We start from the raw sequence: 23,435 nt of genomic DNA, 5'->3' as shown, positions 1-23,435 counted from the left end.
GTTCTAAGCAGTTTAAAACGTCAAATTATCAAATAAACGGGTTTAGTGTAAAAATCGTTGTAAACCCACATCCCCCATGATGCTTTACGAATTCCGGGAAACCCCCTAAACATTCACCGCTGCTCAAGGACGCCTTCTCACTTGCGGAGTTTGTCGAACGAATGGATTTATTTGTTAACACGGGCAAATACATCGATTTATGGTAAATTGCGGCAGATAAATAAGGTATATTGAATTTCAAAGACTGCTTGATGATCGTCTATTTTGCAAAGCTGCAGTAGATCGGGAGTTCTATATAAGTTGTCAGTGTTGCTCTTGCCAGTCTTCTTCACGATGTAGTGTTCCTTTGTTCGTTGTTAATTTTCGTACTGACTGACAACATATAATTATCGATAGTCCATTAAAAAATGGACTGTCGTTGTGTCTCATTCATGGTTACACAGCTTCGGCGTGTTTTTTTTTTATAAAATCACTGTGACATCACAGAGTATCGGAATGGCAATCGTCGTTCACCTGGATCATGCTTCGTATTGTTGAGGCAAGATGGCCGCTTTTCCTGAAGTTATCTGAAGGAAATTGATAAAGCGCTCACAGTCGTTGAGACGTGTTCAATATGGGTCCCGTGCGATGTGTATGCAAAGTGTTAATTAAATACATTGTTTACATCAGTGAGTTGCATGACGCGATTGGTTACTTTATGTCCTCATTTAAGGTAGCGGGACTATTATTTGCATACTTGTTTTCATCTTCTAATTGTGACTAAATGACTACAAATAGACCTGGGAAAGTATATATTTTTAGAATCGCCAGACTTCAAGCTTTTCACAAGTGTATGTTGCATGTCCGTATCTCCAATCTACGACGCGTTATTCAATCAAAGGTGAAAAATTACTTTTTCTGTAAAAAAAATAATTACGCATTTATGCTGGCGATAAGAAGTATTTTTTTCACTTTTCCTAGTTGTTCAATAGTCTGGTAAATTGAATGTGTCTGGTTAGTTTTATTCAAGCAACGCGTTTTAAAAAATAGTGTCCTGAATTTCAATTACTGTTTTAGTCGCATTGCCCTCAACTCAAACCACAACTCGTTGGTAAATAATCGATGAAATAGTTTGTCTGGACACATTCAAGTTCCTCTCATTGTCACCTTAAAGCTGTGAAAATTTGGTGTTAATCCGACGACAATAAGTATACGTTATTTTTTGTTAAAGACCTTGTATTTTGAAAAACATAAACTTCTAGAAAACGTCCATGAAGTAACAGCAAAGATTTTCAAGCTTGTTTATCGGCACAATCAATTTGTTTTCCCATCAAGGTCTGTTTTACCATGTGTAGGGACATCCAAATGTGTAAGGCTATTGGAAACCAAAAAATAAAGGAATGGGATAGCTATAATTGGATAAATTCGGCATATGAAAACACCAAAATCAATGATTTTTTTTCAGTGGCTGTGTGACCTTGTGTCTGACACATTCATATGCAAATGACTAATCTGTGAAACAAACAGGGGCAGAGACAAACCACTCAAATGTTTGGAAACACTCATTGTGTGTCAGATAGCTACTGATAACACATCCTAACATTGCTTTGTCTTGAGTTTATCTTTGAAACTTATAGGCACACAGATTAAACCTGTGTTGTTGATTTTGGAAAACACTACTGAGGCTGCCTTGCTTCCCTTCAGAAAATCTATATTTTAACCAACTTACATGACATTCTATGTTATATTGACTTTATCATATGAAAGTTTATGGTGCATTTCATCAATTAATAAATAAATGTGAAAATCGTAATTTTCAACACAAATAATAGTCTCGCTACCTTAAGGTAGCGAGAAGGTTTTGTGACGTTTTTAAATAAAACATTCTCTATCTGTTGTCTCGTTCAGAACAGTAATTTAGGTTATATATATCAAAAGACTGAGTATAGAGGTGCAAGTTCGCACAAACTGGACAGACATTGTTTACATAATTATCACGTGACATCAAAAATGGCGAACCTTGTAAAAATGACTAAGTACGCGATTGCGAGAGCACACTGCGGAATTTCCTGGTGAAATTTAAGTTATGCATTGTCCGTAATCAACTCCATTGAAATGCGTCTCCGATAATCAAAAGACCTATTATTCCGATTTCTATGCAGGTTTGTTTTTTTTGTCCCCAAATTATTTCATACTTGGCACCTTTAACAGACTATTATTCTGTGACAAAGCATTTTCTTTAAAAACCCAGACATATTTCGCACCGTCATTATCTTTTGAACGATAACTGCGAGTTTGAATGTCCTAGTCCGAACGCACTTGATTTGGCGGCGGTCCCAATGAGTCGTTCTCGATCAAAACTTCAACTCGAGAAAAACGCGAAAAACAGTTTTGGTTAATAAAACACTGTAGATTTGCTGCATTATTATAAATATACACTAAAAATGGCCAAACATATTAACCACTGATATCATAGAACTCATAAAGAGTGTCAGATAATGAATAATTTCAAGCTCGAGCGCGAAAAATGAAGAAAACTGCTGGCATTTGAGTCCGTACTCCAGGAACGTTCGGATTTTCCATTGTTATGCAAACGAACAACGAGGGATAATCCTCTGACAAACATTACTGTCCCACTGTACACGCTGACAGTTTACAAACAAGCTAATCCTTCAAGTGTCTCAGATAAGACATCTAATAAAACGGTTTTCATTGTGAAATAAAATGGCCGATGTTTGAAAAAAAATTGCTGTGTCAGAGTGCGACACTGAGTGGCAGATTTTTCTTTGCCTCGTTTGTCAACGCTTTCTTTCTTTTCTTCGCCATTGCGTTAGAAAAAAAATGTATTAGTAAAATAGAATATTGACTTGGAAAATAAAACGATTTAAAAGAAAGTTGTGCAAAGTTACAGTACTCCTTTCGCACAACCTCCCGCCCGCTTCCGCTTTCCAATCAGCTTTTTTCTCTCGCTTGTTGAATTCGACCGGACAATTTTCGTTTTTGTTTCGACCGCGCAAACCCCGAAATATCACCGCCCACCTGCTCGCTCGCGCGCATTTAAAATTCGGACTAACAGAATAATTTCCGAGGTTCACATTGTCTTATAATTGTCTTTCTGGTTTTTATAGATGTTGAACAGCTGACAAAAGTTCAAATACTTTTTGTTTTAACTATATATAATTATATGCACGCAACCTGACCCTTTGACCTCGATTTGGCTTGGACTGAATATTTTATTTTAAACAATATTCTGACGTGAAATACAAAATGTATTTCAACACAAGTATGACAGGGTTGTCTGGGGTTTCTTTCCTGATTGTTGAGTCTTCGCAATGTGTTTTGTATAATTATTGTTGTTTTCCCCCGATGCTGAAGGACCGTAAAGCTAAATGGCAGTTACATGCATGGGCTGAGTGAGAGAAAATATTTCTAAGCCTAAAATAAAACCTAATATTACACCTCTTTGTGTATTTGTTAATTTTACATATGTTTGTCATGACAGTATGTTTGTAAATATCTAGAAAAATCTCGTCTTTCGTTGATAATTTTGATTGTTTGGAATGTCGATCCCCGTTGGTTTCTCCATACTGAGTTTAGGAAGGGCGTCGATCAACACCGTGACAATCAGCCGAGAGAAGACAAACATTGACCGTAATTCATGGAGATCATGTCCGTAATTTGTGGGCTGAAACCCCAAATAATTAATCAAGTATTATTATTTTAATATATATTTTATTTTACATCGCAAAACTAAACCATGCCCAAAACAGAGCTAGAGTTGTTCGCGGTGAAACAACCGCATTGAAGACGATGCAACTTCAGCTAGCCATTTCTTACCTTGAAATAAAAAAAATAAAAATTCGAAGAGCATCGGGGGAAATATTAATAATCATTCTTATCAATCGCTTGCTTTATTTTATTCAAATCCATGAAATTCACGATTTTTTTTACATTTGTTGGCAACTTCCGCGCTAAAAAGGATTGAAAATGTGGGTGTGGTTATTTTGCAAAGTTCTGTTGATAATACGGACAAATATGGTTCTGTGACCCAGTTCGTACTCCGATCAGGTGACTCTCAGCCAATCAATGATGTTGTAACAAAGCATATTTGACGCTAATTGAAGGGTCGTCGTACAATCCAATCACCAGCGTCGATTCACATAGTTGTTTGTGCTGTGACAGGCTTCAAAATTATTAGCTGAAAAACATATATTTTGACAAACTGATGGAATTTGACCTTAGTTCAAAAAGAAAATACTAGGCTAAGATACATTAGAGCTCACGCGAATCAGTTTTCTCTGCAAGTTGTGAAATGAAGTAAACCAGAGTAGCGTCGATGATTTTCAGCCCTGAAGGACTTTGAATTGTTCATCGACTGGCCACCAAATAGTTATGGCTATAACTAAATTTGACACGTTTTTCATTTAAGCCCAATAAATTATTCATACATGTCAAGCTCTGTTCGATTTTTTCAGGGCATGTGGCCGTTTTTAGCCGAAAATATTTTTTGTGGGAACACTTTTGCGGTACGTATACGGTATAGACCGAGCTCATTCAATGATCGTGACTTAATTTTAAAAATTGAATGTCAAATTTTACCAGACGTGGACCGATGTGGATTCGATATCGTTATTTTTGGAATTAATCACTAACATTTCCTCGTTTCTCTGCTCTGTCAAAAGGAGTTACCTAGGCTTTTTTTCACGTAACTGTCTCATTAAAATAAAAATAAAAATATTACATCTAGAACAAGCACCCAAAACACGTAACAAGAAGTCCCAGTTCAGTTGCTTTCACGATACAAGTGTAATACAGCTATTAGATTTGAAGTGTCGTTCAGAATGTAATAATAGTTAATACTAGTTGTATGTTCACACTTTACTATCAAAACCACCATTTCGACCACCCATGTGCCAGTTTTCAGTGTTTGGGCGAGCGGTCAATGTTTTCAATGAGCGAGCGAGCGAAAAAAAAAACGTGATTAAAATGCGGTCGGTTTCCGGTCGGACAAGACCGCGTGGTCGGAAATTAAGCGATAAGCGGTCGATGTAAAAGCGGAAGGTTGGGCGAAATGAGTACTGTATGACCATGTTTCTCCGACGAAGTCTCGACTGACAATAATGCTGACAATGGACGTTAGATAAACACGCATTGTTTGCAACTGGAAGCTTATCACCCGTTATATCAGAATCGTCAACAACAGAGTATAAGGATAAGATGTTATCATTTAATTCCTTCCAAAGATAAACACTATGCAAATATCCACGAAACGGCAGTTGTAGTCTTTTCTGCTAGTGTTTTAAAACACTAATTTGAGCAACGTTATTTCGCAATTTCGATCTTTTGTAAACCTGGGGTGATGTATCAAGGTCTAAAGTAACCGTTTTATCAATTTATGAAAAATCAAGAAAAAAGTGAAAATTTCCCTTCTCGCTACCTTAAGTACATGAATTATTCATTACTACAAAAAGTTTGTCAATTTTACAGCAAATAAAACATTATGATTTAATTATTATATATATATATATGACTTGTGGATAGTTGCAAGTGTTATAATAAAAAATTTAAAAACGGTTGTAAATAGTATTTTTGAGCTATGGTTTTGATCGATGTTTTCGGCATATATGGAAATCAATATATGGTTTTCATGCTATGCAAGACACCGAACGCTCTGAAAATCACAATGAATGTAGATAAATACTACTCATTTAATACGGCATGATTGCGCCAAATTGTGTATCCCGTTTTAAGCTGTTTCTAGATGTGCAAACTGTCTTAATTAGTATTTATATACCACAAATTTTCACAATTAGGTTTTAGCTACAAGTCGGGTCACTTTAAAGATGTAAACACAGTTTTGGGATATGCTCATGCTAAATTCACAGAAGTTATGTTCTTTCTTGAATATTGGCGATGTTATTATTCTGTCAAGGATTTTGACGTGTGAATATATTTATTAACTTAAGTGTACTTTAGTTAGTCTAATTGTGGAGTTAAGACTTACTACAGGGTCGGTAGATCAGTAGACATTGCAAAATTGCTGGTCCCAGTTATGGATTCGCAAGCTGCTACCAAATATTTTATAAAGCCAAAACAACATGCTTTCAACCACTCTCCAAGGTACGGGTTGCTACAATATTGCAACATTGGTTTCATTGTCAATGACTCTAATGTACAAGTACTAATTATTCTATTTTAATGAAACTTGGTACATAGATGCTCTAGGACAATGTATACAAACCTGATTAGTTTTGGGTTAAAATCTGTTCATATTAATTCTCTAATTAACATAATAATTCATAATTTCTTGGTTCTAATAGCATTTGAAACTTGGTACATAGATGGCCTGTTATATTGTGCGGTCCTTATTAGTTTTACACCCAAATCTGTTCATATTAATTACCTGATCAATATCAATATTAATTACCATCAATATCTCAAGTACAAGTAATTTTGAATTAATTTTTAATGTGTTTCCAATAATCTCAGTAGATGGGAGTTCTTTATAAGCTTTATTTGATTGTTATTTTTTAGTGTAGAAAAAGACTCCATGACCTCAATTTCTTTAATGTATGAAAATCAATGGGTGGGCGTTTGCCTGGGCATGGGCACTTACCAAGACAACTATGGTATGTTTATTGTAAACCTGTCATCACCAAGGTGATATGGCTGCAATAATATTATTATGATTACATGTTGATCATTACAATCTTCGGGGACAGAGCTACGTCACAAGACGTTCCACGTTACTAAGACGCGCATCACCGTACCATGTATTTCTATGGGCACTGCGCGAGCTGCTGTAAAACGCTGGTCAAAGAGCCGGTGAAAATAGCTAAATTCAAGAAAACAACACAAACTCAACTTTGAAGTAATTCTGAACAACCAAATTGATATATGTTGCACACGCAGGGCTAATCTTGTTACACTGTTCAGAGGAGTTTCAACAACCATCCCAAAGTACCATATCTGAGAGTTTTCGGCTTTTGTTTTCACCGTGATGGTAGTGGTGAAAATGCCTGGATGTCCGCCCAGAGAATAACTTGGTATCCTTAGAAGTTTGTCGCTGTTTTTTAACTCTTTTCTTTTTTTTCTGTTTTTTCTCCACAGGACATTCCAGCAAAGAGTCGATTATTGTGTCAAGTGTGACATAACAGAGATTTGACTGTTTCCTCTTGCATATCCAATCAGTGTGGTTGCTGAGCCAATTATTCAAATTTTATTCAAAATTTCCTGATCCTACATCACTAAAATTCTGGAAATTTAATTATTATTAATATGATCTTTGACTGGTGTTCTGATCATGAATTAATTAAATTTTAAAACTCTAATTATTTAGTTGAATGCAAAGTTTCTGTTCTTTATATCTCTGAATTGCGTTGTATATAATAGTGCATGTATTCTTATCTGAATAAGCTTTTTTGAGCTTAAAATTATTGCAATAATATTGTAATTTAAAAGAGTTTGAATTTAAACCAGATATCTTTGTGCTTAGGTCAAGTAAAAATTATTTAAATAACATCATGTTTTTAAAAAGACCTCCACGATATTTTCTTCAAAAGTATAGTCATAAGAATAAAACTATTGAAATCTAAAAGACACTCCTTAAAAGGAATCTAAAAATAGTAACTAAGCAGTCTTTCTTTCTTGTCCATTTCATGGTAGTTCATTTCTTAGTTGTCAATTACTTAGTTCATTTCTTAGACAGAAGTAAGACAAATAGACTTGTTATATAGTTAGGTGGCATGTTCAAATCACTGTTTGCAGTGTATCTCAGTTAGTTTTTGAATTATTGCTTAATTATACAATTTTTTGTTTTGTATTTTGAGTGAATTAAATAGTAATTATGTCATATCCCACCGAGTTTATGAATTCAGGACTTAGAATCATCCCTGATGATGTTTGTCGAAGAAAAAAATGTCAAAGACTGTGGTTGTGGCACAACAAGTTTACGTATTTACCTCACACTTTTACCCGACATAAAAAGTTGAGTGAGCTGTACCTGAACAATAATTCCTTTAATGTTTTCCCCCTTGTGCTTTGTCAGATAACAAATTTACAGATTTTAGACATGTCTAATAACTTGTTAGATAGTCTCCCATCGAGTGTAGAATTCTTGAATTTGAAGAGGCTTGTGCTCTCTAATAACAAGTTTGAAAGCTTTCCGGAAGAAGTGACGAAAATGCTACACCTCCAAGAACTGTTTTTAGGCTGGAACAGAATCAAAGTTTTGCCATGTAGTGTTGGTAAGCTGGAAAAGCTGATCGTTCTTAAAGTTAATGATAACTTGATTTGCGATATCCCCGATGAGATTGATAAGCTGGTTTGCTTAGAGTTTTTGAACATAGAGAGAAATAAACTTGAGCGATTACCCTCGACTTTGTTCACTAAGCTTGATAAGTTGAAGTCTTTCGAATGTCGAGACAATCCACTAGCAGATCCTCCTGGATACGTCTGCGAAAGTGGTCTGCAAAATATTCGTAATTATTTGGAGCGCCATCAAGTTGTTGCAGTTGGAAATAGTAGGCTTGAAATGCCACGACGAAATGTACATATTGAAATGCCCGATACCAACACATTAGCGGACATGGATGATTACGACTGCTACCCGATGACAACGAAACCTCGTGGTATAGCTTTGATTTTCAATAACAAGACATTTTATCGAAACCCAGCCATTCCTTCGAGTGTAAAGCTACCAGACAGAGCAGGCACTGACACTGATGCAGGTATTTCTCATTTAATTATTACATTTATCAATTTATTTTCTCGTTTTTTTTTTTTTTTTTTGGTGTTTTGTTTTTACTCAACATTTTTGTGTCAATTTACAGTTTGCAAAATTGAATAATTTTAAGTCCAAAATATGGAATTATTTTCTCACAAAATTTGAATCACTTTGTGTTACAATATTCGGATTCAAAAACTATGATTTTAAGACTACGATTTTTTTTTTAAAACATGTCACTGATAAAAGTCTAGATGTGTAGACATGTATAGCAATAATACAAGAGAATATATATATCAGTCAAAACAGCAATACAGCAACAATGCCAGCTAAGTTTGCTATGCACGTCTCAAGATGATTAGAACAAGTTATGTCAAACCAACGAACCTCAACAGGAGATGTCAAACTAAAAGTGAAGGACTCAGTGAAAAGTTGTTATACTATAAAACATGTCTTTTTAGCTAGCATGTTAATTCACTACGTTCAATTACCCACCATAGACTCCGGTCAGTCAAAATGACTATTTTGAACTGTAGGCATTAATCAGCGATTCTGCCGGTGACGGAGAGATAGAATCCAGGTCAGGGGAAGCCCCATGACCTCAAGATTCTTTTACCCCTTACGTCACGAACCCACGTGACCGAGGCCACCTGGCAACGCCACAGGTAGCCTCCATCACTCTTAATTTCTCTCCGCCTCGAGTGGAGATGAAATTTAGCGAGCTCTGCTGGATCGCCTGCTTTTTTTTCCTGTCCGGATTTATAGCTTGGGTTGTTGCCGCTGCTCGGCATCCGACATGGTAGCTGGTAGGATAAGTTTTCCTTGTCTTTTTTTACCCTCGTGTCGTTTTCCCCTTTGTGTGTAGTATTTTTCACAGCAAAGAAATCAAATCCGGCGCCACTATGTAGTCACATGTTGATTTCATGGCGGCACCCTTTACAACTGTAATTTGTTTCCCTCATGCATGTCGTCTTTTATTTTTAATGTATTTAGCAATATTTAGGTGTAATGACAGCACCAGGGCTCGCTGCCGTTTTTCTTTCCGGTCTCCTCGTGTTTCGAGTCGACCGTGCAGTGGTTATATTCAGAATTTACCAGCATAGAAACCGCATTCGAGATACTTTGTCGTAGCTACGTGCGGGTTTCGTTTTTTTTGCGTGAAAGCGTGTTTTTTTCACTGGAGTTCTGAGGCCTGAGATTTTCTTTCAGAGCCATCAAGATCACTGAGACTGCATGACCGCGTCACAGCAAGGTCGCGCGTTCAGTAAACAAATCGGTTAAAGTGAGTTGCGTGTTTTCCATGAGTGGAAAGTCCTCACGCTCGGCTACCGGTACTTCATGTACCGGGACGTCGAGTAAGAGGCCCGACGGTGGAGGTACCGATATTTTTCTCGGTCTCCTCCGCTGATCGGAGGGCATCCTCACAGTCTGTTTTTTTCAGGCGGTGGTTTACCCGATTTTACCGGCTGCAGCGAGGCTGTGCCCCTGGAGGCTTTCCTCCTATGGGGCCCGTTGCGGGTCTCTTTGTGGACCCTTCCTCGCACGGCACCGGGTTTGCCTCCGAGTTGAGGGCTTTGGTCGAAGGACTGTCGGGGCAACTGCGTCCCTGGCAGGCCGGGTAGATCAGACGCAGTCGGAGCGAGCTGTCTCCACTGTGTCCCCTCGGTGGGCAAGCAGGAAGAGACACGAAAGCATGTTTGCATTCAAACACGTCTCTTCCGGGGAACCCCCGTTCCCAGTCACGGCTCTCCCACTATTTTTGGGGGGTGGCCAAGGCTCAGGCTAATTGCACCGGTCCTTCTCTGGATCCGCGGGCACTGAATGCCAATGGGGTGCTGGCAGCCAAGTCTCCGATCTCGGGGCAGGGCTTTCAGGGCAGGGCACGTGTTGACCCCCCCCCCCACTTTCAGCCAGCTAGGGTTCGTCACGCGGTAACGGTACAACGGTAACAAATTTATTCTTGTGTCCGGTCCCCGCTGTGGGTTTTGACTCCTTTCTTACCGGCCCACGGGCGTCCCCAGAGGGAACCGACCCTGTCATGAGACGCACAGTCGAACACGCTCCCTCTCACATATTTTAAGTTAGAGGAGACGCAGTTCACTCGCGTTGGATACAGCCGGTACTCCGGGCGGTCCCTCAGAGTCTTCCATCTATATGACTCGGTGAGCCACGCTTTTGGGGTGAGGCGGAGTATCATCGATCCCAGTGATACAATGTATATACCCCCACCCTTGATCCTAAAGCGACCACCTAAGGTTGCTTCAACGCTTATGGGATCACAGGCGTCGGGATCCAAAGCAACCCCGTCGGCACATCTCTCCCCTGTCCGTCTGAGTGCGGAGTGGGGCGCAGAGCATGCAAACAGTGTTGATGGGTAGCGTTGGTCAGCCGCGAAGGATGTAATGCTTAAGGCCCCCGGGTGGGGATAACGTTAGGCAACATTTCCCACTGGACCAAACGCTACCCGGTCGGTGTATTTCGGGATCAGACCCCATAGCGTGGGATGAGACCAAAACACCCCCAACCGGATTCCAAGGCTCCTTCCCCAGACCCCGGTACCATGAATTTGGCAAACCGGACAAAGGGGATAGCCGCGTTCCATGGGTGTCTTTGCCAATTGAGGACGACCCATCTAGCCCTGAGGGCAGAGTTGCTTGAGCGCATTATTATGCGTGCCCAGCACTCTGGTGACCTTGGAGGCAGAACGCACCAGCCTCCTAGACCAGGCGACATTTTTACTGGTGGGCCACCGCACATCTACGTGCGACACCCCCTAGTGTTGCCTGGCTCGCTTGGCCAGGGCCACTACTGTGCTACGAGACGCGGCCTTAGACGCATGTGTTTTCGCCGACAAGCTGAGCCGGGGTACGTCCCCACCTCAGTGACGCAGACTGGATACCCTCCACCCTCTTTGTTCAGGGAATGGCGGGTACAGTCTTGGAGCTTCGGAGTGCAATGAATCAGAGGGTTCAGATTGAATCCGCTAGCCAGTTGGTCCTGCCATGGGCAAGCGGAGGGCACCCCAAGCACAGAAAACACAACGCCCTAGGGCGTTGCCCGCTAGCAAGAGTCTGCCAGGAGGCAAGCGCTTATACCCTTCCATGGGAGGGAAGGGTAGTGGCATGCCCCCAGGGAGGTAAGAGCCAGGTGGTGGCTCCTCACCCTCTCTGGGCGGATGTCTACCCGGCAGCAGGGGAAGCATGTTTGACGCTCACCTCTGCAACCGGGGGAGACAGGCACGTGTTCGGTGAGTGGCCAGGTCACAACTTAGTGACTACTTCAGGCCTTGGGGAACTCGCCTCATGGGGGAAGGGAGCACCCTCCCCCCTTGCAACTGCCGAACACATGGCCACACATCCCTGTCGTACACAGACTGCGCTGGTGTAGTCCGGTTTGGAGACGGCGGGTGACCAACCCCTAGACCTTCCCAGGTGGTGACATCCATTTACGGCATACCGCTGAAATCTCCACTTCCCCCCGTCAGTGTCTCCTCTGTTGGGCACTGCCAGGGGACTCCCGCAAGGCGGAAGCAATCAGACAGGAAGTAGCAGTTTGCTGGGGAAAGACGCCATACACAGGGTACATCAGCCGGAACTAAGTCCAGGCTTCTACCCAAATGTGTTCGTAGTACCAAATCTACAAGTGGCAGGCGTCCAGTTTTGGACCTAGACAGACTGAATCAGTACGTGCCCCTCGATCGGTTCCACATGCAAACCCCATACAGGGTTCTTCTCTCCATCCACCGTTTTGACTGGCTAGCCCCGCTAGATTTAAGCGGGGCCTACCTGCACGTACCGATGCACCTAGCGAGTTGCCATCTCCTTCGAATCGCCCAGCTGGGCCAAGTATTCAAACTTCGGTGCCCCCCCTCCGTTCGGGTTAGGCACAGCGCCCTACGTGTTTCACCAGAGGGATGAAACAGGTAGTGCTGCTGCTTCACCAGATGTCGGTACACCTCAATCCGTACCCAGACTACTGGTTACCAACAACCCGGGCAAGGGGTAATAGCCAAACGCATCAGGCTAACACAGGATTTACTTCACCAGCCGGGCTCGTTAGTAAATCGACAAGTCCCACCTCGAGCCAACGCGCAGTTGGTGTCCCTGGGCATGGAGTTTTGACACAGAGGTAAGCTTGGCTTAGCTATTTCAAGCATATTACTTAGCGCTAAGCAGCCTAGCCGAATGCCTAGTCAGCGTTCCCTCGGTGTCCCTCCGTGAACTAATGCGGATCATCGGAATGATGACCTCGGTTCGAAGGGTCGTTCCCCAGGCCGCACTACGCAGCCGCCCGAGCTCTTCTATGGGAACTAGATAGGCGGGTTTCGATCTCGGACCAAGTGAAGGAAGCCCTGCCCTGGTGGTCGTCACTGACCAACCTCGGGCAGAGGGGCCCCTTGGACCCGCTCGCTGCAGGTATGACTCTGGTAACAAATGCCTCCCCCCAGGGTTGGGGAGCGCATCTATTGGACGAACAAGCCCAAGGATATGGCTCCCGCATAGTTTTGGGACCACCATATCAACCGGCTCGAACTGTGAGCAGTGTACAATTAGCACTACCACGCTTTCTACCCGTAGTTCGAGACCACAGAGTCCTGCTCCGCACAGACAACGCAGCGGTGGTCTCCTTCAAGAAGGAGGGGGGATGCATTCCCCATCGTTGTCAGTCCTAGCAGAGCAAAATCCTCCTTTGGTGCCTGGAATACAATGGGGAGCTAACCGCACACCACCTTCCAGGGGTGAGGAACAGTCTGGCGACGCCCTTTCAGGGCGACTCCGTCTCCAGAACACGGAGTGGCTGATACCCCAGTGGGTAGCCTCCAGGCTGTTTCGGCTGTGGACGGTCCAAGGTTAGACCATTTGCCGCACCCCAGAACACCTAGCTCTCGACGTACGTAACACTCCTGCTGACTCCAGGAGCCTGGGCCAGGGTCGCTTTGCTACCCCCCGGATCCACTTAGTTGTGTACGCTTTTCCTCCCTTCCCGCTAGTCCACCGGGCACCGGAGAAGACTTCAACAGGTGCACACCTGCATATTATCATTGGTTGCACCCAATTGGCCGAACAGGGCCTAGTTTCCACTTCTGTCGGAAACGATAGTCGAAACACCAGCAGTGCTTCCGGACTTACCGGACATGCCGTCCCAACCAGACGGCGCACTACCACGAGCCCAGCGGGTATCACTTACCCGCATAGAGGCTCTCATTAGACCCGCCCATACGAAAGCTTTATCTGAGCGGGCTGCCAACGTCCTGGCCAGAGCGAACTGGGATTCCACCAATGCAGCCTAGATTTCTAGGCTGCGAGCATACACTGGTTAGTGTAGCAGAAGGGAGATTGATCGATACCATCCCTCTATTGGCCAGGTAGCAGGCTCCTTCGTCCACCTGTTTGACGAAGTGGGTTTGTCCTACGCAGCGATCGTTGGCTACAGGTCGGCCTTGTGCCCCACCATTCAAACGTACGGGAACAAGACTAACCGATTGTCCTACTATTAGGAGACTATTTACTGCTTTCCAGACGCTGAGACCCCATGCAAGGGAACTGCCAACTGGGACTTGTCGGCTGTGTTATCCACTTTAAGCAAACCGCCTTTTGAGCCTCTCCAATCAGCACCACTCAATTTTTTGAGGTGGAAAATAGTCTTCCTACTGGCCCTCGCCTCAGGTAGGCGCCGGTCAAAGCTAGGCGCGCACTATCCTTTGCGGATGGTTGTGCCGCTTTTATGGGCGATCAAGTTGTACTAAGACACGAATCGGGTTCTCGCCAAGAACCAAATCCCAGGACACGATACTCAACCGATCGTCATCCCCCGGCTGGCAAATATTGTCAGTCCGGAAAATCAGGAGGAGTTGCTTCTCTGCCCGGTCCGAGCGCTGAGTTGCTACGAGAACTGTACCAGGTTTTCTAGATGGGGAACCAAACACATGTTTTTGTGTTACGGCCCTGACAAGCGGGATAAGCCGGTTTCTCCGACTTCCATCCCCAGGTGGATTACTGCGACTGTACTGGAGGTCTATAATACACTATCCTCCTCAACACAGACCTTGCAGAGACACCAAGTACAAGAACATGAGGTCTGTGCGATTGCTAACTCACTAGCGCTAGCGTCAGGTGCCCCCCCTCAAACACATTCTGAGGGCAGGCTTCTGGAGAACGCAGAACGTCTTCATCAACTACTACCTAGGAGACACCCAATCTATTGAGCAGGGTCTCTTCAGGTTAGGCCCCGTCGTAGCGGGTCAGGCCTTGTTTGCTGACCCAGCCCGAACGACTGCAGGGGCCTCTGCGCATAGGCGATAAGTCAGTCTCTGCATTTTTGCGGGCAGATTGTCTGTTCCACTAGCACTTCCTGGAAGCTCCCAGGTTTCGCTTCTGTCGACCTACGCCCTCATGCGAACTGTTTCGGTCCTACTTCAAGCTTATCACCCCGAGTTCGGCTTGGGTCTAGCTTTCTCGGGCACACCGAACCCTGTCACCACAGCAGCATTGGCTTCTTGCTTCTGGGACAGCACAGGCAAGGTAAGACACCACCCTTCTTGGGTCTTAACTTAGGTCTTTGGGTTTGTTTTTCATCCCGGACTGGGGGAAAGTCTTTCATCATCCTTTTTTCTGTTTGCTCGGAAAAACCCGCCACCTATCGGTGTCTGACTCTGCCTACAGTTCAAAATAGTCATTTTGACTGACCGGAGTCTATGGTGGGTAATTGAACGTAGTGAATTTAGGCGAGGGTTCTTCGAACCCGCCTATTCACATAGTTCATACCCACCATAGACTCCGGGTCCCCCCCCAACCTCCCCACTCTTTCCGTCGCGTTGGTCTAAGTCCTCGAGGCGGAGAGAAAGGAACCAGAGTGATGGACGGCTACCTGTGGCGTTGCCAGGTGGCCTCGGTCTTGTGGGTTCGTGACGTAAGGGGTAAAAGAATCTTGAGGTCATGGGGCTTCCCCTGACCTGGATTCTATCTCTCCGTCACCGGCAGAATCGCTGATTAATGCCTACAGTTCAAAATAGTCATTTTGACTGACCGGAGTCTATGGTGGGTATGAACTAGGAATATGATTTTTACTGACTCACACAATTTGTGAATATTAGTTTAAAATATTTTGTCTTTGTGTGAATAATAACAATGCATCAGAGGACCTTATAAAGGCTGTCCAATATAACAGCCCAAATATATTAAATATACAATATAAAAAAGTTATACTAAAAACTTTAGTGTGCTCACTTTAGTTATCAAGGGTATTAATGTGAGCATAATCTTTCCCCTGAAAATTTCAACACAGATTTTCTCAACAGCAATAGGCCTAGGTGCAGAACATACTGTAAAACGTGTCTTTTTAGCTAGCATGTCATTTTAGCTAATTTAGCTAATCTGTAATTTCGCTAATTCAAGATTTAATTTAAAATAAAGTATATTTTCACAATGAGATTGTTGGCACTTTAGCTAAATTAAGATCATGGTTCAACCTAACCAACTTATCTTCGTCAAAATGTTCTCCTAAAATAGCTTCCCACTCGTAATTATCGTCCTCAGATTTGTCAAATTTTTCCGTAAATGCCATTTTCGAAGTTCACTGACAACTACTGTCATCTATGCCACTTCCTGTCTTTATGTCTCGCGATGCATCGCTATAGTTGAATGTAATATGAATAGATCTCGCGTTATTTTGTGAGATCTAATGAAAATCTTGTTAGTCAGCAACGTTTACTTGGTACGATAAGAACTGATAATCTAAACAAACGTGGCACGCATTACTTCAAAAGAAAACGCCGCGTTGCGAGTCTGTTGTATTACTAGTCTGAGGTTCAATCTAACCAACTTAGCTGGAATTGTTGCTGTTTGAAGGGAGGGGTGCTGCCTGCAAAATAAAAACACTAATCACACAATTTTTCTTAACGTCTCAAGATTCATTAGTCTTATTAAAAGATATTATTTTTTAATATCTTACTTTTGTTGCTATAAACTGATGGAAACACTGTATTTCTAAGGATGCAATAAATTATCTTTATTATTAAAAGAAATAGGTAACAATAAGTCATCAATTCATGAGAGAAGTATACATCTGACTGTGTGACCTCTGACCTTGTTACAGCTAAACTAAGTGCGCTGTGGAAAAAGCTAGACCTTATGGTGTTACCACATGAGGACCTAAATGCCGCTGACATGTTAGATGTCTTGTGGTCCACCAGGTTGATGGACCATCGCCAATTCTCTTGCCTCATAGTATGCATTCTCTCGCATGGTACACTGGGTAAAGTCTGTGGATGTGATGGTGTTACAATTACGCTGCAGGAGCTCGCTAAGCCCTTCACTCCTAAATATTGTAAAGGTCTGGTTGGTAAGTATTTCAGGTGTACATGCTATAAGAACATATTCACTCGTATGCCCTCTAACAGGGTTAATTTTGTAGGGATCCTGAGTCAAAATGAAATCCCTAAATTCAAGTCGAGTCAGCTTGTTGACTACTTGGGAGATCGGTTTTCACGCAAAAAATAGAATTTTATGTGACTATATTTTGTAGCTCGTTGCTACGAAGTAAACTTAATTACGTGAAAATTCGCGTATCAGAATAAAGAGGGAGATGCACAAGTTAACGGGTTGTAGGTTAGCGGTGAAGTTCCACATACTGCAAAAACGTATCAGTGATCACTGTATACAAGTGGTCTTTATATAGAGGTGATCACTATATGCAGGTGGTCTTTATATAGAGGTGATCACTGTATACAGGTGGTCTTTATATAGAGGTGATCACTATATGCAGGTCTTTTATATAGAGGTGGTCACTATATACAGGTGATCACTATATGCAGGTGGTCTTTATATATAGGTGATCACTATATGCAGGTGGTCTTTATATAGAGGTGATTACTGTATACAGGTGGTCTTTATATAGAGGTGATCACTGTATACAGGTGGTCTTTATATAGAGATGATCACTATATGCAGGTGGTCTTTATATGGAGGTGATCACTGTATACAGGTGGTCTTTATATAGAGGTGATCACTATATGCAGGTGGTCTTTATATAGAGGTGGTCACTATAGGCAGGTGGTCTTTATATAGAGGTGATTACTATAGGCAGGTCTTTTATATAGAGGTGATCACTATATGCAGGTCTTTTATATAGAGGTGGTCACTATATACAGGTGATCACTATATGCAGGTGGTCTTTATATATAGGTGATCACTGTATACAGGTGGTCTTTATATAGAGGTGATCGCTGTATACAGGTGGTCTTTATATAGAGGTGGTCACTAGGGAGGTGGTCTTTATATAGAGGTGGTCACTATATACAGGTGATCACTATATGCAGGTGGTCTTTATATATAGGTGATCACTGTATACAGGTGGTCTTTATATAGAGGTGATCACTGTAGACAGGTGGTCTTTATATAAAGGTGGTCACTCTAGACAGGTGGTCTTTATATAGAGGTGGTCACTGTAGGCATGTGGTTTTTATATACAGGTGGTCACTATAGGCATGTGGTCTTTATATACACGTGGTCACTATAGGCATGTGGTCACTATAGACAGGTGGTCTTTATATACAGGTGGTCACTATAGGCATGTGGTCTTTATATACAGGTGGTCACTATAAGTATGTGGTCTTTATATACAGGTGGTCACTATAGGCAGGTGGTCTTTATATAAAGATGATCACTATATGCAGGTGGTCTTTATATGGAGGTGATCACTGTATACAGGTGGTCTTTATATAGAGGTGATCACTATATGCAGGTGGTCTTTATATAGAGGTGGTCACTATAGGCAGGTGGTCTTTATATAGAGGTGATTACTATAGGCAGGTCTTTTATATAGAGGTGATCACTGTATACAGGTGGTCTTTATATAGAGATGATCACTATATGCAGGTGGTCTTTATATGGAGGTGGTCGCTATAGACAGGTGGTCTTTATATAAAGGTGGTCACTATAGGCAGGGAGTCTTTATATAAAGGTGGTTACTATAGGCAGGGAGTCTTTATATAAAGGTAGTCACTATAGGCAGGTGGTGTTTATATAAAGGTGATCACTGTAGACTAAACCATTATCCTAATAAGCTGTAAGAACTAGGATAGGGTGTCTAGAATTGAGGTGGATATAATAATAGACCCAGCTCATAACAAGGAATTAAAAGTTATTAAAAATATATACTTTCATTTGATCAATTTCTACTGTGTAGGAAAACCAAAGATGTTCTTCATTCAAGCTTGTCAAGGGGAGCAGTCACAACAAGGAATTGCACAGCCGAGTAGTACCCCACAAAGAGACGCCATACCTTTCCAGTATTCCTCGGCTCCAATACAGCATAGTCTGCAGAGCAGCGACGAATCATTACCATCGATTCCTAATGAAGCAGATTTCCTATATGGTTTTTGCACCGTGCCTGGGTATGAGGCATACCGTGATCCGGATCCATCAAGGGGATCCTGGTACATCAGTAAGCTCGTTGAAAGCCTGGAGAAATACGCTTCAACCAAACATCTCCTGGATATATTGATCCTCGTCAACAAGGGTGTCGCTGAAAAAGGTGATGAAAACTACAAACAGATGCCGGCTCCGCAGTTTACTTTGCGGAAAAAAGTATTATTCAACTAGACTGCTGGATATGTTCATATCACCACCTGTTCCCTCTTTTCATCACAAATTGACAAAATAGTCCTATTTATAGTCTGCACTTTCCTTGCGAAGATTGGAACAACAATAGCTAACTTTTTTGAGTAAAAACTGAAAATTGACTAAAATTTTGTCTGTTGGCTCCAAAATTAGGGTTCATTTCCAAAAAATATTGAAGAATATAAAAAAAAAAGTGCAGAATAATTTGGGCAAGAAAATCTGGTGGTGAAAAGGTCAACAATCAAAATTGATTGTGACAAAATTTGTCGTGTTTGTGTGGCAATGTTGCATATGTAACTGAACATTTTCAACTGGACTATGAAAGCAGTACATTTGTACTCAGCTTCTTATTTCTATTTCTACAATAGATGTAATTATAAATATGTTAACTATGAACTATCATAAATCTACTGTACAATATTTTATTTTAGCTGGAATTAATTTTCGCTGAAAAGACTTTTTGGGTGTTTTGTATGGAATTAATTTTCACTGATTTTTGATGAGTTGAATGTAAAATATAGGAAAAAGGGTATACCCGTATTCGCTGGATATTATTTTCACTGAATCATTCGTTCATCGAAAATTAATTCCAATCAAAAATAAAGTATTTTACAGTATTAGATACAAATGTTTCATGTTTGCAATGCTATAACAGGTTCTTTGAGACAGAGTAACAGGGGTGCAGCGCCCTCATACCGGGCACAGCGCCCTCTTAGCAGAGGCAAGAAGTATTTTCATAACCTGTAATCAATTGTTTTTATTTTCGTAATATTGTAATTCAAATAACTAAGAATTGTAAATTCGTAGACATGGACAAGGTGTAAAATGTAATCAGCTATTTTATTTGTTCGTAATTTGTACAACGATCTTATTTTTTGTAAGCGTATAAAGCATTTTCACATTAAATGTCGTAATTCGTACGCAATTTCCAATTTTGTTTCTTAGACACAAATTATCAAATATATTATAAAAATGTGAAATGTAATTAGGAATTAGCTTTATCTGTAAAGTGTAAAAACTTATTTTTTACTGTAAATGAACCTTATATTTTATTTTCTGTAAAATGCTTTTTTTAATTTCCTGTAACCTGTACCAGCTATCCCCCTTGCCCTCCCCCCTCTTACAAAACCTGGAACAGCCAGGAGATTATTGTTGAGTGTTACCAATAGTAACAGAGGTGTGCTCCCTCTTAAAATGTTATTTCTAGAAAAAAACCTAACTATAACATAGATAAAATTATGATTCTAATTGTATTACTCTTGCAACAATGAAAAAAAAATCAATGAAAGCATTTTGACTCGAAATGATGATTTAACAAATTTGCGTTATTGAAATGTTGCTGTGTTCAGTGAGATTTAATATACGCCTTGCTGGTATCAGTGTCACATGGTATGCTTTTGTCTGAATACGCTGTCTCATTTGTAGCCAGTCATGCAGGAATCACTGAAATCATCCTCCAAATATCAATCTAAGACACCACTGCATGGCAGGTAAATATTTACCTTGAAACACCAAGAAATCCTGACACAGTTGTTTTTAAGTTGCTGTGCTTTTCATGAACCAACTGCGAACAAGCCAAGTTGCTGACATAATCAGACATATTAATACCATATTAATACCATGTACAACTTGTCAATTGCAGCATTATGAGAACATAATTCATATTTAAGATATATATAACAAAAAATTGTGTGATAATTTTTGTCTTAGTTTTCTAATGAGTGATATATTGATGTTGCTAATGTTTAAATTCATCTCAAAATGACTGTCTACTGCCCTCTATGGCTGACATGGAACACTAGATGGCGCTGTTTGCTTTGCTTCACTCAAAAGTATTCTGTCCATTTCTGTTGTATTTTAATACAGTAGAATACTTTATTTTCACTTGGAATTAATTTTCGCTAAAGGAATGATTCAGTGAAAATAAAATGTGAATATACCTTTTCTCCTATATTTGACATTCAACTTATCAAAAATCAGTGAAAATAAATTCCATACAAAACATCCAAAATGTATTTTCAGCAAAAATTAATTCTAGCTAAAATAAAGTATTTTACCGTAATCTGGAATTTGCAAATATAGACAACATAGTTTCAGAAAGTGTCATTGCACACAAGTGGAACAGTGAATGTCAAGAACAACGCTTGCAAAACTAACTTTAAAACAAAAACATTTTCATCAGTGAAAATCATGAAATTGTAAAAAAAAAATGAACAGTAATTTTCAATTTGCTGGCGATATGAATTGGTACAAATTATGTTTTGAATCAGGCAGCATGTGACATATCTTTAGCACAGTACTGAGGAATTTAATTGTTTGACTCGCTTGTAAATAAAGTCAGACAAAAAAAACATTTCCTTGTTCATTAGATTAAACCTTCTAAATCACATTTTGGTTTTCCAAAAAAATCAGAACGCTTGACTGTAGCTGATGCTGTTTGCAATATTAGAAGGATTTACTTTTTTGCAAAAAAAAAACAAGATTTTTTTTTGTCTGGCCTAAGAATATTACAAATGATACAGATAAATTTGCATAACAAAAAATATGTCATTGTCCAAATAGGGGAGTTATGCGTCTAATTAACACTGTCTTGTGCATTTTACACTAAAGCAGCCAGCTCAAAACTTGTATCATATATTAGTTTTTCACCATTTAAGTAATGGAGGTAAAAAGGGCACTGATTTTTGAGCTCGAGGTGAAGAGTTTGCCCAAAATTGTTTTTATCATTTTATGTAAATAGTTTCAATGTTCAATGACTTTTCAATAGAATGTCTATCTTAGAACATACAGTGCAGTCTGAGTGCAACTTTCTACTCTGTGTTGGCACTCGTCTTTCCTCGCATTTTTCATGAAAACTTACAATATTTACAGTTAGTTTTTAGATATGGTAGTGTATAGAAAGAAATCTAAGCTAGCTCGAGGTCTGTTGAAAACTTGCTTCATGTAATGTTTTGCTTGCACTGTACTGTACTGTACACTTTATATCTATATCTATATACATATACATCTAAGTGAGTTTGATATGGGTTTCTATATATCTTTAATTATTGGAAAAAAAATATGGCTAAATCATTCCAGTTAACTTTTTGAATGCCAAGGTCAACATTTGTCACCTTTAACCTTCAAAATGGTTTTCAGATTTGTTTTCAAAAGTTTTAATCAAGGCATACTGTTGGTATGTCAATCTAGTTCAAAAATGTGCAAAATATGACACTAAAATGTTGGTGGCAAAACCTATGACATTCAAAAGATTACAGTATACGCAATGAGTAGAGTGAATTAAAGTATATTTTTCACAAATTATGTTCAGGTTAATGATCCAACACCTTTTAAAATTGATATATAGTTTATCTGCTTTTACTTTCATTGACATATCGCAGCAGCAGAATGACAACATCCCAAGTTAAGTTAAGATGCTGACTGGTTTGTTATGCACATCTCAAGATCAATGCTCTACTAGAACAAGGTGTAAAACAAACCTCAACAGGAGACATCAAAGTAATTCTGAGGGACACATTGCATATAAATAAAATAAGCAATTGCCTTTCAATTTATTTATTCAATCGAATAAATTGTGATATGATGATTGGCAAGTTATTCAAACAAAATGTATTTACTGAGGCAGTCTAAAACATCAGATCACAGTCGCTGGTGTGTCTAGTGAACACGTAATGCTGGCAAGTTCACATATTTAGCTGAACGGCACATGCTCATAAAAAATGCTTTGACTTGGTTGTAATCCTGTAATAATCTTCAGAAACAGATACCAAACCAGTCTGTAATTTTGCTGTTCAAAACAGTGGGGTTGTGAATTTAAAAGCAAAGCTGGGAATCATGAAATCATGTATTTTGTTACCCTTTATATATTTAATCATGTAAGTTTACTGTGAGGTATTAAGGTCAATTTACTTTTAAATGTTAAATAAACTACCACCTTCTCTCTTAAATATGATGTCCTTTTAGTTATTTCTGTTACAATTGGAACAGATGCATCTTTCCTTGTTGCAATTAACCGTTGCGATGGTTTTCCTAAAATGTTAATAGTTGTCAAGAAAGTAAATCGAATCACCACTATTTCATTTGGTGAAATTGTATGACCTGCGGTACAATGA

At 40.4% G+C, this 23,435-nt stretch overlaps 1 protein-coding gene across 1 annotated transcript; it reads left to right on the top strand.

Annotated features, from left to right (window-relative positions):
- The first annotated feature begins 115 nt into the window (after positions 1 to 115).
- LOC102805384 (caspase-7-like) lies at positions 116 to 23,270 on the top strand. The gene is made up of 4 exons (XM_085499148.1): positions 116 to 225; positions 7,090 to 8,708; positions 16,799 to 17,044; positions 18,890 to 23,270. The coding sequence occupies exons 2-4, from the start codon at positions 7,826 to 7,828 to the stop codon at positions 19,303 to 19,305; spliced, it is 1,545 nt and encodes a 514-aa protein (XP_085355274.1). The 5' UTR covers positions 116 to 225; positions 7,090 to 7,825; the 3' UTR covers positions 19,306 to 23,270.
- Positions 23,271 to 23,435: the final 165 nt, after the last annotated feature.

Source organism: Saccoglossus kowalevskii, chromosome 5 (genome assembly GCF_978046115.1).
Source record: "Saccoglossus kowalevskii chromosome 5, keSacKowa6.1, whole genome shotgun sequence".
In the NCBI taxonomy this organism is placed as follows: domain Eukaryota; kingdom Metazoa; phylum Hemichordata; class Enteropneusta; family Harrimaniidae; genus Saccoglossus; species Saccoglossus kowalevskii.
The sequence above is the reverse complement of the archived record's forward strand: the minus strand, read 5'-3'. Positions and strand labels throughout refer to the sequence as shown.